Raw genomic sequence first — 12,784 nt, forward strand, 5'->3', positions numbered from 1 at the left:
ATGGTCTTAAAAATGACCCTCTGGCGAAAATGGTTTCTAGTACTTATTGTGTTGCACATTAGGCTACACTTGTACAAATTCCAATTGGGACCATAACTGTAAAACAACACAATTCACAAGTGCATGGGGGTATAGAAATTATCGAATTAGCGTGTTATGAAAATACAACCGACACTGTGGCAAAGTGTGACTGAGTGGGGGAGATATGGGAACGGAAAGAGCACGAGCCACGGTCGGGCACTGCCTCCACTCCTCCCCCAACTTCTGCAACCCGCATACGCTCTTATTAGAGGGACATTTTAAACGGTGAAAATTGCGCTTATATCTTCCCTCGCGAATGTGTATTGGCGTAATTAGTGCGTTTATACAAATCGCGGATGTCCTGCTGGCTCAAATGGCGACTGACATCTCTCTTTTCACGGGTTAATAATAGAGCGCGGATAAATGAATCAAATTTTGCCCCCCAAATTACATAGCGACGCTAAATACCCGTCTGCATTACCCGCATCTGTTTGTGACACGCAGGGGGGAAAAACAGAACATTTTATATTGTTGATAAATCTCATTATTGTGTTGATCTGAGAGCATAAAACGAGCCCTGAAGTTTCTGACTCTATAAACGCGGCGAATTGTTGGTAGCCTAATAGTAAGTAAGGAGCATTTGGCTAGAGCCCTTTGGTTACGGCCACGCGTCGGAGGCCTGATTGGAATGATTGGAATGAATTCATGACAATATGCTGCCTGCAATTTGCACCAAGATGATTGAATCGTTTAAAATGGCCCAAGATTACGCCTACAAATAATGTCATCGTGAATTGTATTCAATTCAATGAATTCAATATAGCCTAGTGAATATTGTCTCATGACAGAACTTAGTCTTGGGGAACCTTGCCCATGGATCTACCGTGCGCCCTCAGCAAGATCTCACAGTCTCACTGCAGAAATATGCTTTTTAACGTGTTTTTGTTGCCCCTGGTGCTCTGTATCGTTCCATTTCTCCAAACATCACATTTCGAAATTAAGGGTTAAGTTTAGGCAGTCATTCTGAATGGTCATAGGTAAGGGTTAAGGTTTGAGACAGGGTTAAAAACATTAGTTTAGACACTCATTCTGAATGGTTAAGATAAGGGTTAAGGGTTTGGAACAGGGTGAAAAACATAAAGTTTGGGCACTCATTAGGAATGGTTAGGTAATGGTTGGGACAGGGTTAAAAACATTAGTTTAGACACTCATTCTGAATGGTTAAGATAAGGGTTAAGGGTTTGGAACAGGGTGAAAAACATTTAAGTTTAGACACTCATTCAGCATGGTTAAGGTAAGGGTTCAAGTTTGGGACAGGGTTAAAAACATAAAGTTTGGGCACTCATTAGGAATGGTTAGGTAATGGTTGGGACAGGGTTAAAAACATTAAGTTTGGGCACTCATTAGGAATGGTTAGGTAATGGTTGGGACAGGGTTAAAAACATTAAGTTTGGGCACTCATTAGGAATGGTTAGGTAATGGTTGGGAAGCGGTTAAAACAAGGACACCAGGATTGAACACGTAACCTTCTGAACCAGAGACATGTGATTACGCCCATCGGCCATCCCTGTCCACATTACTCTGGCAAGACCGAATCCTACTTGATGGTAATAGCGCTTATTTCCAGACATCCTCAGGACATGGATAGATGTTAAATGTCGACGTTAATCTTGATCGATCACCCTTGCGCCCTATACAGAGAAAAACATTCATTTTATTTTCACAAACAAATCTATGCCGTTCGTGGAAATCCATGACCGAGAGCTCAAACTATAACCTATCACTTTTAAAACGTTTTTAAACATTTCTCAAGATATGTTTTGTTGTTATGTTTCATGTTCGGCTGAATCTTAGTAACTGGGCAGCTATACAGAGGAACAGAAGCAGCATCAGAAAAGAGTGTAAATTGCAGCTTGTTGAAGTTTTGGGATTGAATTCAGAAAATGATATTTTTAACAGTGATGGGCTCGCTAGGCGAAGGATGGGGTCACGCTATTCGCAGCGGGTTAAATAGACTTTCATTTAAAATGACATTCTCGAGCCATCTGCCCCTCTCTGGAGCGAGCCTGCACGGCGTCCGGGCTCCCCTCACGCCTTCTCATCATCGCCACCTTTACTTTTTAAATCAATCATCCGGCGCACGGACCATCTGATCGCCTCTGCAATTGCCAGAGAGAGGCCAGGCAATTAGTGTTCGGTGTTCGCCTGTTGCAGTGTGTGTGTGTGTGTGTGTGTGTGTGTGTGTGTGTGTGTGTGTGTGTGTGTGTGTGTGTGTGTGTGTGTGTGTGTGTGTGTGTGTGTGTGTGTGTGTGTGTGTGTGTGTGTGTGTGTGTGTGTCTGTGTGTGTGTGTGTGTGTGTGTGTGTGTGTGTGGCGCGAGAGAAATGGAAGGTGACAAGGCTTACAGAAGTGTTCGAGAGCATTTTGGGGTAATCAATAGCAATCAAATGATCAAATTGTTATGATAATTCTGGTAGTTATTTCAGGGATCTTTTGGTCTTATTTTAAGATAATCTGAGGCAATTATTAGTTGAAAGGAAGAGTGTTGTCCTATAAAAGAACATCCTGTAAAAAGCCTTATTCTATTACAGAACATCTATAGTTTGACATTTTGTCCCGTGTTTTTTTCTTTAATTTGTGGGAATAAACAACATCAAACTCTTAGTTTACATTCATCCTTCTATGCAGGATCAAATGTGTCACTATTATTGGGAATAAGATTACATACATCTTGGTCATTTTTCTCTTCTCTCATTATTAGACATTGATCTGAGGACTTGAGTTATAGTAGTATAAGATGAGGGTGCTGGAGTTTACAGAGATATGGAAAAAGGCCCACTGGAGTTTACAGAGGTATGGAAAAAGGCCCACTGGAGTTTACAGAGGGATGGAAAAAGGCCCACTGGAGTTTACAGAGATATGGAAAAAGGCCCACTGGAGTTTACAGAGGGATGGAAAAAGGCCCACTGGAGTTTACAGAGGGATGGAAAAAGGCCCACTGGAGTTTACAGAGGTATGGGAAAAGGCTCACAGTAAATGAAGGACTAGATTTAACATCTCCAAACGGGTTCCACTTAACTGAAGGGCTGAATTTTGATACGTGATTATTTAACGCAACAAGATAATACATATTTCAAAAGAAGATATGTATTATTATGCATATTATTATTACACTAATATTAATTGTATGAATATTATGACTATTGTTATTAATATTGTCATTAATATTACTTTTATGATCATTATTAGCAGCCTATCATTAATTGTAGTTAAACAGTATGGGCCACACCTGCATAGAGTCAAATATGAGTTCAGTCCATGGGAGCAGGGTTCCATCGCGAGCTCTGTTTTTTTTCCTCCGTTTCTCCAAAATTACCATAATATACAAAAATATATAAAGTTGCTCTTTCACCTACACATGAACCAATCAGGGACGCTATAACACACGTCAATGTGAGCAAGCAGATAGCGGAGCTTGAGAGCCAGCCAACAGTGTCTTTAATTAAAGGTTGGGTAGGGAGAGAGAGAGAGAGAGAGTGAGAGTGAGAGAGAGGAACGATCTCGGAGCGACAGACAGAGAGAAGAAAAGATAGAGCGAGAGAGCGAGAGAGCGAGAGAGGTTGAATGAGTAAATTAGTGAATGAGTAAGTGAGAAATACATTTAGGCTACTTCCGACTAAGCGTTTCACTAAACGGATAAAAAATGACTAGTCAATTCGAAGAAGATATCCACGACCGGGGAGACAGTAAGAGTAAACCGCTCACTCTGCTCTCCTCCTACTGCATCGACAGTATTCTGGGCCGACGGAGTCCCTGTAAAGTCAGGCTGATAGGGGCGCAAAGTTTGACAGCTCTACCCGGGAGACAGGAGGACGACAAGCAGACCGAAGGTAAGACAACCACCGCTAAACGTTCATGAAAACATGCATGGCTTTCCATCTGGGGAAAGGTTTGCTACATGTTCCGGGAAAACATTTTTGGTGTTGAATATAGGCAATACGGTGTGTGTCTATAACATGTTAATAAACCATCGACAGCATTGGGTGCATCAGAACCGAGAGTGTCTGAGGTTGTGTGACTGTGTTGAAAATAGGATATTTGTCACTTTTAAGCACTTTTTCAGGGACCAAAAGTAAACTTTATCGTCAATACGATATACATACTCTAAGGTGCATGAAACTGTAGACAGAAATAATACATGTCCAAGTCTATTCGAACATTATCAATGATGCCTTGTGCGACGCTTTGCGTTGAACAATGCGCAGGCCTGTTGACACATGTCGCTTCAACCTATCCATACTTCTGTCACCCTCCCCATAGGCTCAGCTAAAGACCACCTATCAACAGACACAGACATGCACCTTCCACCAAAGCTGCGCCGACTCTACGGACCAGGCGGGAAGTACCTGGACCACGGACGGGTTTTAGTTCACGACCTCGATGAGAAATTGGATAGGGAAAGGCTTCTGGTGGACCAAGCCTGCGAGAGTCTCAAAATCAACCAGGCTCCACAGGTGAGCATTAGCCGGAGCAAGTCATACCGGGAGAACGCGTCCCTAAGCCAGGGAGAGGGAGGTCAGAGCCCCGCTGGTGTGCCGGAGGATGGACCCGGGCTGAGACTAGGGCTGATGAAGTTCGAGGACGTGGGGAAAGAAGAGGAGAGCTGTGGGGAGGCGATGGGTCTATCCCCGAAGGACGGGGAGAGGGAGAGCATCCACGCCGGGGATGGAGACGTGAGGGACGGCGAGGACAGCGTGTGTCTGTCGGCAGGCAGTGACTCGGACGAAGGGATGCTAAAACGCAAGCAAAGAAGATACAGGACTACATTCACCAGCTATCAGCTGGAGGAGCTGGAGAAGGCTTTCCGGAAGACACACTACCCCGACGTCTTCACCAGGTACAGTCACAGTCCAATAGCTGTTTGGTGTTTTTGCCTACTCGGTTGCCATTGTCAATCCAAAAACGTATGGAGTGGGCAAGAGAACAGTAACACACTGTCACCCATGCTACAGCACAAACTCAATTATTCATATGAGACGTGTCTCATATGAACGAAATCATTTATTCAACGTACATACAACAATGTAACCCGACAAAGTCTCATAACATTTCTTTAAATACACGATTTGGATAGACGTTTCTATTTCACCTTACAATGTATCGTGTAGGCTACGTCAACGAACAGCAAGTAGCAGTAGGCTGTTATAATAATGATAGCAATAATAATAGTAATTACGGAATAATTAAAGTTGGTAAAAAAAATAACATTGTTTTATCTTTACAGGGCCTGAGATACAAATACCAGAGGCAAACATATATCTTCTAAAATTGTGAAAGAATTTCACAAAGCTGGTGTATATTACATTGTTTTACATATTTGTACGAATTGAGTGTGAGATTGGGTTGGACACGAGATCAATTCATGCATAAACCTGGCCTGCAAATTATAATTTCTGATGCATATTTTAATCTAGATATGTCTGGGGTAACGACATTAAAACCCTTTATCATCATACCATTTATGTTATAATTATTATTATATTTTTGTTTGTTTGTAGAAAACAGTCAATTGTTTATCCACTGATAACGTATTTCAGCCCGTCTGTAATTTGACACTGGCGCATTGACAGGTATACTGTCCAGCCGAACCCAGGCCTTACATAAGGCCCAGAGTGGGAACACCAAACCGTTTTGTCACATTTACCTCGTCTCTTTGTTGTCGATATGGACATTATTCTTGAAGGGAAAATAAACTGGTTGCAGCTCGATTTACCGTGTGCGTAATGCTGTTCTATTCAACGCAAATTACGTTTCTGGGCCTGCCCAAGCGCAAGGGTACAACACGCACGCACGCGCGCACACACACACACACACACAAACACACACACACGGTGATGCTCAACTCCGTTGTTTCCCTCCATTAGCTGGTGCTTGGGCATACGTATCTAGAGGGAAAACACATCCAATTCGAGCAAGTCTACACAAATCCACCTGTTACTGACTTTCACGCAAAGGCAAATCAGTTTTTCGAATGAAGCTTCATGAAGAATGGTGAATGAGTCACTGCTTAGGCTGGTCTAGATGAGTGAGTCACTGCTTAGGCTGGTCTAGATGAGTGAGTCACTGCTTAGGCTGGTCTAGATGAGTGAGTCACTGCTTAGGCTGGTCTAGATGAGTGAGTCACTGCTTAGGCTGGTCTAGATGAGTGTTTTTTTGTGTGGACATAAATGAGTTGGTGCTATTTATTTTTTGATGCAATTAAATGTATAGAGGTGAATTTCAAATATATCTATTTTCTTTTTTCAGCCAAACATGAAAGCCTAATATTGTTCTATAAAACGAATATATTTAGCTAACCTATGTGTTTTCAGGACCCCATGAACATGTAGCTTTGACTATTTAGATTGAGATGACATTTCTCTTATTATAGTTGTATACTATTACATAACGTAATATTACTGTTCAGTGGTGCATTTACAACAGGATTCAGAATGTCAGACAAAATTAATTCCCATCCATATATATATATTTATATATATATATATATATATATATATATATATATATATATATATATATAAACTATATATATATATTAGACAGGCAGGTGGATATATATATCAGACAGGCAGGTGGATATACATATCAGACAGGCAGGTGAATTCTGTTAGCCAATCGCTTTCAGCAAGGTAAATCATCTATCTATAAGACACATTTAAGATGGTGAATGGAACATGTGACGTTTTAAACAATGGAGTAATCGATTTAAAAAATATATTATTTTAACACTAGCATCATGAAGCAAACAATACATAGGTTATTGTTGAGCCATGTTTCTGTGTCAATGTGCGTTCATTGTTTTTAAGGCGAAATTGTGGTAATCAATGTGTGCAGCCTATAGACTTCTCTTTCAGCCAAGCACTCGATGTCTTTGTAAACGCTTGGATAGCAGTATTTCCATTGACTCTAAAGAAAACCCGTTGTATAAGGGAGCTATTATGGCGAAGAAAAGACAGATTACAATACGATCAACCCGACAATTTCTCTCAAACCTTACCAGGGAAAATAGCAAAAAGGACCTTCATTTCGCTGTGGGTTTTCCATGTCTGAAAAATAACTATTTTCTTGTATTGTTACCAGTGGGGCTAGGACAGAAGAAGAAAAACAGCCTAGTTCTCGGTCACAAAAGGTAACCTATTTTCCTGCCTTTTCAGAGAGGAGCTTGCGATGCGGCTGGATCTGACCGAGGCGCGCGTGCAAGTAAGTGGCCTTTTAACGTTTTATTGCTGCAATTATGGCTGTCTGTCGCTTTCAACTAAAACGCCTTAACACTTACACATTTCAAATGGGTAATTGAAATATATAGGCTACCACATTAGAAACGAATTTAAAGAACAGTACCACTTAGAATAAGATTAAATAATACCCTCTTTATTATTAGGCTGTTCTAGTTTATGTTATAATAATTAAAATAAAACATCCGATGCGTATTTATACAATGTAGGCCTATAGCGTAATTTAAAATCATATTCAGATTTACATACCTTCATAGACTATAGAATAATACTTTTACAAAGTCTATAATTATTTTTTATTTCCAATATGCTTACATTATTATTTATATATTTTTGTTGAAATGATGCATACACCAGGCTACAATTCAGACCTTTTTATAAATGTTTTTTTACCTTTATTTAACTGGGCAAGTCAGTTAAGAACAAATTATTATTTTCAATGACAGCCTAGGAACAGTGGGTTAACTGCCTGTTCAGGGTCAGAACAACAGATTTGTACCTTGTCAGCTCTTGCAACAAGTCCAACGCTCTAACCATTAGGCTACCTGCCGCCTCACCTTACCAGACAGTAGCCGGAGAAAAGTCTTTATGAGAGTCTGAGTGATTTATTAACCCAAAATGTGTTAAATGACCCCAATCGCTGCGTAGCGAAGCTCCTTCCTGTTATTGGAAGTTATTACATGCGCCAAGGGACGTTTTAACGGCAATTAAGCGGATACGGACGATTTATAAAAGCGCACTTAGCGTGAGAGCAAACATGGGCTATTCTCAGGGAGAAAATTGTGTTTGAATTCCCATTGCGGGAATGAGATAGGGGAGAGGGAGAGTGACAGAGAGTGAGAGAGAGACTATTTGCACATCATTACAACACTGTACATACACATAATATGACATTTGAAATGTCTTTATTCTTTTGGAATTTTTGTTAGTGTAATGTTAACTGTTATTTTTTTATTGTTTATTTCACTTTTGTTTATTATCTATTTAATTTGCTTTGACAATAAAGCACTTTACAATGAATTGAAATTGAGAGAGAGAGAGAGAGAGACAGAGAGAGAGAGAGAGAAAGAGACAGAGAGAGAGCGAGAGAGAGAGAAAGGTATAAGAGGTGGAGAGGGAGTGAGAGAGAGAGGGGGAGGGGGAGATGGAGAGAGACAGAGAGAGAGAGAAAGAGAGAGACAGAGAGAGAGAGCGAGAGAGAGAAAGGTATAAGAGGTGGAGAGGGAGTGAGAGAGAGAGGGAGGGGAAGATGGAGATGGAGAGAGAGACAGAGAGAGAGAAAGAGAGAGACAGAGAGAGAGACAGAGAGAGAGAGAGAGAGAGAGAGAGAGAGAGAGAGAGAGAGAGAGAGCGAGAGAGAGAGAAAGGTATAAGAGGTGGAGAGGGAGTGAGTGAGAGAGAGAGAGAGGGAGTGAGTGAGAGAGAGAGAGGGAGATGGAGATGGAGATGGAGAGAGACAGAGAAGGGCAGAAGGGTGGCTGGGATAATGTTATTTGATTTCCCATTTTGTGATTGCAATAGAGACTCATTGAACCGATGCTTTGCACATGGAGCCAATGAGAGAGACCATTAAAGGTGTTTGCTCTCCCTTTACCCCTCCCCCTTTTCTCTCCCCTCCTATCCCATCTATCCATTGTGAGCGTGGCTTGGCCCGGGGCTCATAACCAAAGAGACAGTTCAAACACGGCGATGCTCCGTCTGGGGTTATAGCCGGTATAAAACAACAGATGTCTCCTCGCAGAACTGTCGGTGAACAAGGCACTTAACGGGCGCATCGGGAGGTGATAAAAACTCATAAATTCCCGAGGGGCCATGTAATGCTAAACACTTTCACCGGGAGTAGTGTGTGTGTGTGTGTGTGTGTGTGTTCAGGGCTAATATCGTTCACTTTCTCTTACTGTTGACATTTGTAGACTCCTGTCTCAAACTAGGAAAGGGGGAGGGCGTGGGAAAGGGGGAGGGGCGTGGGAAAGTTAAATATTCTTTGGGTATGACTTGTTCCACATTTTGAAGAATTTAATTTAAAGCGCATTAGTCTAATTGCTATTGGACTCTGTTCAGCCGTTATTCTCTCCACCTTTTGTGAACACAATTCTTAATTACCGTGTGCCACGCCGATCTCAGTCTCTCAGTTAGACTGCAGCGGGAACTGCTTTTAATTACTTCACTTTAAACTAACTGACCGAGAGGGCGCGCGGGTTTTAGTGCACGTGTAATTACCGCTGACTTTCCGCCTGTTTGTCACCTCATCGACTGGGAGATGGGATCTTCCGTTTACACAGGAACTTCCGCCGGATCAGGGTCAATGTGTCAGAGGGTTTCCCTGGATTCCAAACTAATGTATGTCACCACGTACACTACATGGCCAAAACGTATGTGGGCACGTGCTCGTCGAACATCCCATTCCCAAAATCATGGGCATTAATATGAAGTTGATCTCGCCTTTGCTGCTATAACAGCCACAACTTTTCTGGGAAGGCTTTCCACTAGATGTTGGAATATTGGTGCCGGGACTTTCTTCATTTTAGCCACAAGAGCACGATGGAGGTCAGGCACTGATGCTGGGTGATTAGGCCTGGTTCGCAGTCGGTGTTCCAATGAATCCCTAAGGTGATCGATGGGGTTGAGGTCAGGGCTCTGTGCAGGCCTGTCAAGTTCTCCACAATATCAACAAACCTCGAAAGGCCCTTCCCCAAACTGTTGCCACAAAAGTTGGAAGCACAGGACCATCTAGAATGTCATTGTAGGCGGTAGCATTAAGATGTCCCTTCACTGGAACTGAGGGGCCCGAACAGTTCTTGTGCTGATGTCGCTTCCAGAAGCAGATTGAACCTCAGTAGTGAGTGTTGTAACTGAGGAAAAAAACATTTGTACTCGCTACTCGGTCCTACTCTGTGAGATTGTGTGGCCTACCACTTTGCGGTTTAGTCGTTGTTGCTCCTAGATGTTTTCATTTCTCAGTAACAGCACTTACAGTTGCCCGGGGCAGCTCTAGCAGGGCAGGAATTTGACGAACTGACTTGTTGGAAAGGTGGCATCCTATGACGGTGCGACGTTAAAGGTCACTGAGATCTTCAGTCCGCGCCATTCTACTGCCAATGTTTGTCTATGGAGATTGCATGGCTGTGTCCTTGATTTTATACACCTGTCAACAAAGCGTGTGGCTGAAACAGCCAAATCCCCTAATTTGAAGAGGGGTCCACATACTTTTGTATATATAGTGTATCTTCTTGAAGCGGCTGCTGCTGAGTAGGTACCTTGACTTGTTTATAAGTATCTTTATTGGTTGCCAACATTAAATTACTGCATGTTTTATTAGCTAACCTAGCTAGCTAGCTAACCCAGGTAGCTAGCTAATGTTAGCTAGTTAACGTTAGCTAGCTGAAGTTGACACAAGCCATTTCGGTCTGCTCTTAATTGCTCGTAAATGTCTTGCAGTGAGACAGAAAAACATCACCCTGATAATAATTGACAGGTATGTTTTCACCATTACTACAGACAAGTGTCTTGATTCTATCAGTTTAAAAGATATGACCCATATATTACCATATATTAACATATATCACACATTACACATACCTCTAAACTAAATTGTGGGTCGTACTCTTGAGCCACTAAACCTAACGAGAATGCCAGTGCACCGGTGTTGTATCAAGCTGCCTTCATGCTGCCAACAGCCTGTCCCATGTCATCCCAGAGATGCTCTATTGGGTTGAGGTCTGGGGACTGACCAGGCCTCTCAAGTAAACTGAACTCACTGTCATGATCCAGGCAATGTTTTTCCACTCCTCAAGTGTCCAGTTTTGGTGGGTGATCGTGTGCCCTCTGGAGCCGCAGCTTCCTGTTGTTTTAAGCTGATAGGAGTGGAACCCGGTGTGGGCGTCTACTGCAATAACCAATCCGTGAACTAGGATTGACGAGTGGTGCGTTCCGTGCACACCACGGTTGTACTGCGCCGTTATTTGTCTGTTTGTAGCCCGCCTGTTAGCTTGCACGACTCTTGCCATTCTCCTTCGAACCTCTCTCATCAACGAGCTGTTGTCGCCCACAGGACTGCCGCTGACTGGATGTTTTTTGTTTCTCACACCGTTCTCAGTAAACCCTGGACACTGTTGTGCGTGAAAAGCTCAGGAAGCCGGCCGTTTCTGAGATACTGGATCCGGCGTGCCTGGAGACGACGATCATACCGCGCTCAACGTCTCTTAGGTCACTCGTTTTGCCCATTCTAATAGTCAATGAAACAGTAACTGAATGCCTCGATGCCTGTCTGTCTGCTTAAAATAACAAGACACAGCCAAGTGACTGTCGGAAGCGACCCATTCTAGTGAACAGGGTGGTGTACCTAATAAATGCAAATGTCCAATAATCTGCTCGGTGAGTGTATGTTACAGAAAAATGACAGATTTAAGCTGGCAACTCTGGTGCCGGTATAATACTGTACATTTTAACAGGGAAAAGATTTACAGAGTATTCTATGCTCTTCACTCAATCTACAGAAACTAAACCTACATAATTACATGTAGCCTATATGTTCTAGCCTGACCTCTGACCTCACTCCCACTCTCTTTCCACAGGTGTGGTTTCAGAATCGTCGTGCTAAGTGGCGTAAGCGTGAGAAGGCAGGTGTCCAGACATACCCCCCTGGCCACCCTTTCCCTGGGCCCCTGTCTGCCACGCACCCCCTAAGCCACTACCTGGATGGGGGTCCCTTCTCCACGCACCACCACCCCGCCCTGGAGTCTGCCTGGACCACCGTGTTTCCTGGTCTGGCTCCTCACCATAGCAACCACTCGGCCCAGCAACAAGGGACACCGCTGGGCCTTGGAACATTCCTGGGTGCAGCTGCCATGTTCCGTCACCCCACCTTCATCGGGCCCACCTTCGGCAGGTGAGATAATAGGTACCTCTACCTACGTAACCCTGTATACCCATAGATATAGACAGAGGACTCAAGAGATCAAAACAAATAATATCACGGGCAGCGTCACTGAGGTTTTCAACCGTTTACAACAATAATAATTGGGTGGGGCTTCCTATGGGTTAAGGAAGGATCACATAATTCCATCCAGGTCAACAGGAGGAATCTGCCAATTAATTATATTCTATCTATAATACCACCTCACACCTGTACTGTCCTCTATAACACCACCTCACACCTGTACTGTCCTCTATAACACCACCTCACACCTGTACTGTCCTCTATAACACCACCTCACACCTGTACTGTCCTCTATAACACAACCTCACACCTGTACTGTCCTCTATAACATCACACCTGTACTGTCCTCTACCTATAATACCACCTCACACCTGTACTGTCCTCTACCTGTAATACCACCTCACACCTGTATTGTCCTCTATAACACCACCTCACACCTGTACTGTCCTCTATAACACCACCTCACACCTGTACTGTCCTCTATAATACCACCTCACACCTGTACTGTCCTCTCCCTATAATACCACCTC

General features: G+C 43.1%; 1 protein-coding gene across 2 annotated transcripts in view; it reads left to right on the forward strand.

Annotated features, from left to right (window-relative positions):
- Nucleotides 1-3,520: 3,520 nt before the first annotated feature.
- Nucleotides 3,521-12,784, forward strand: part of LOC110489576 (aristaless-related homeobox protein A) — a 36,203-nt gene continuing 26,939 nt past the window's right edge. Inside the window, exons 1-4 of one of the 2 annotated variants that reach the window (XM_036943689.2) lie at nt 3,521-3,910; nt 4,341-4,917; nt 7,235-7,280; nt 11,890-12,203. In XM_036943689.2, coding sequence (XP_036799584.2) covers nt 3,724-3,910; nt 4,341-4,917; nt 7,235-7,280; nt 11,890-12,203 — 1,124 coding nt within the window. In that variant the 5' untranslated portion in view covers nt 3,521-3,723. The remainder of the gene's footprint in view (nt 3,911-4,340; nt 4,918-7,234; nt 7,281-11,889; nt 12,204-12,784) is intronic. The other variant, XM_090199073.1, reaches the window with a different exon arrangement.

Source organism: Oncorhynchus mykiss, chromosome 15 (genome assembly GCF_057628025.1).
Source record: "Oncorhynchus mykiss isolate SJ-2025 chromosome 15, ASM5762802v1, whole genome shotgun sequence".
Taxonomy (NCBI): Eukaryota; Metazoa; Chordata; class Actinopteri; order Salmoniformes; family Salmonidae; genus Oncorhynchus; species Oncorhynchus mykiss.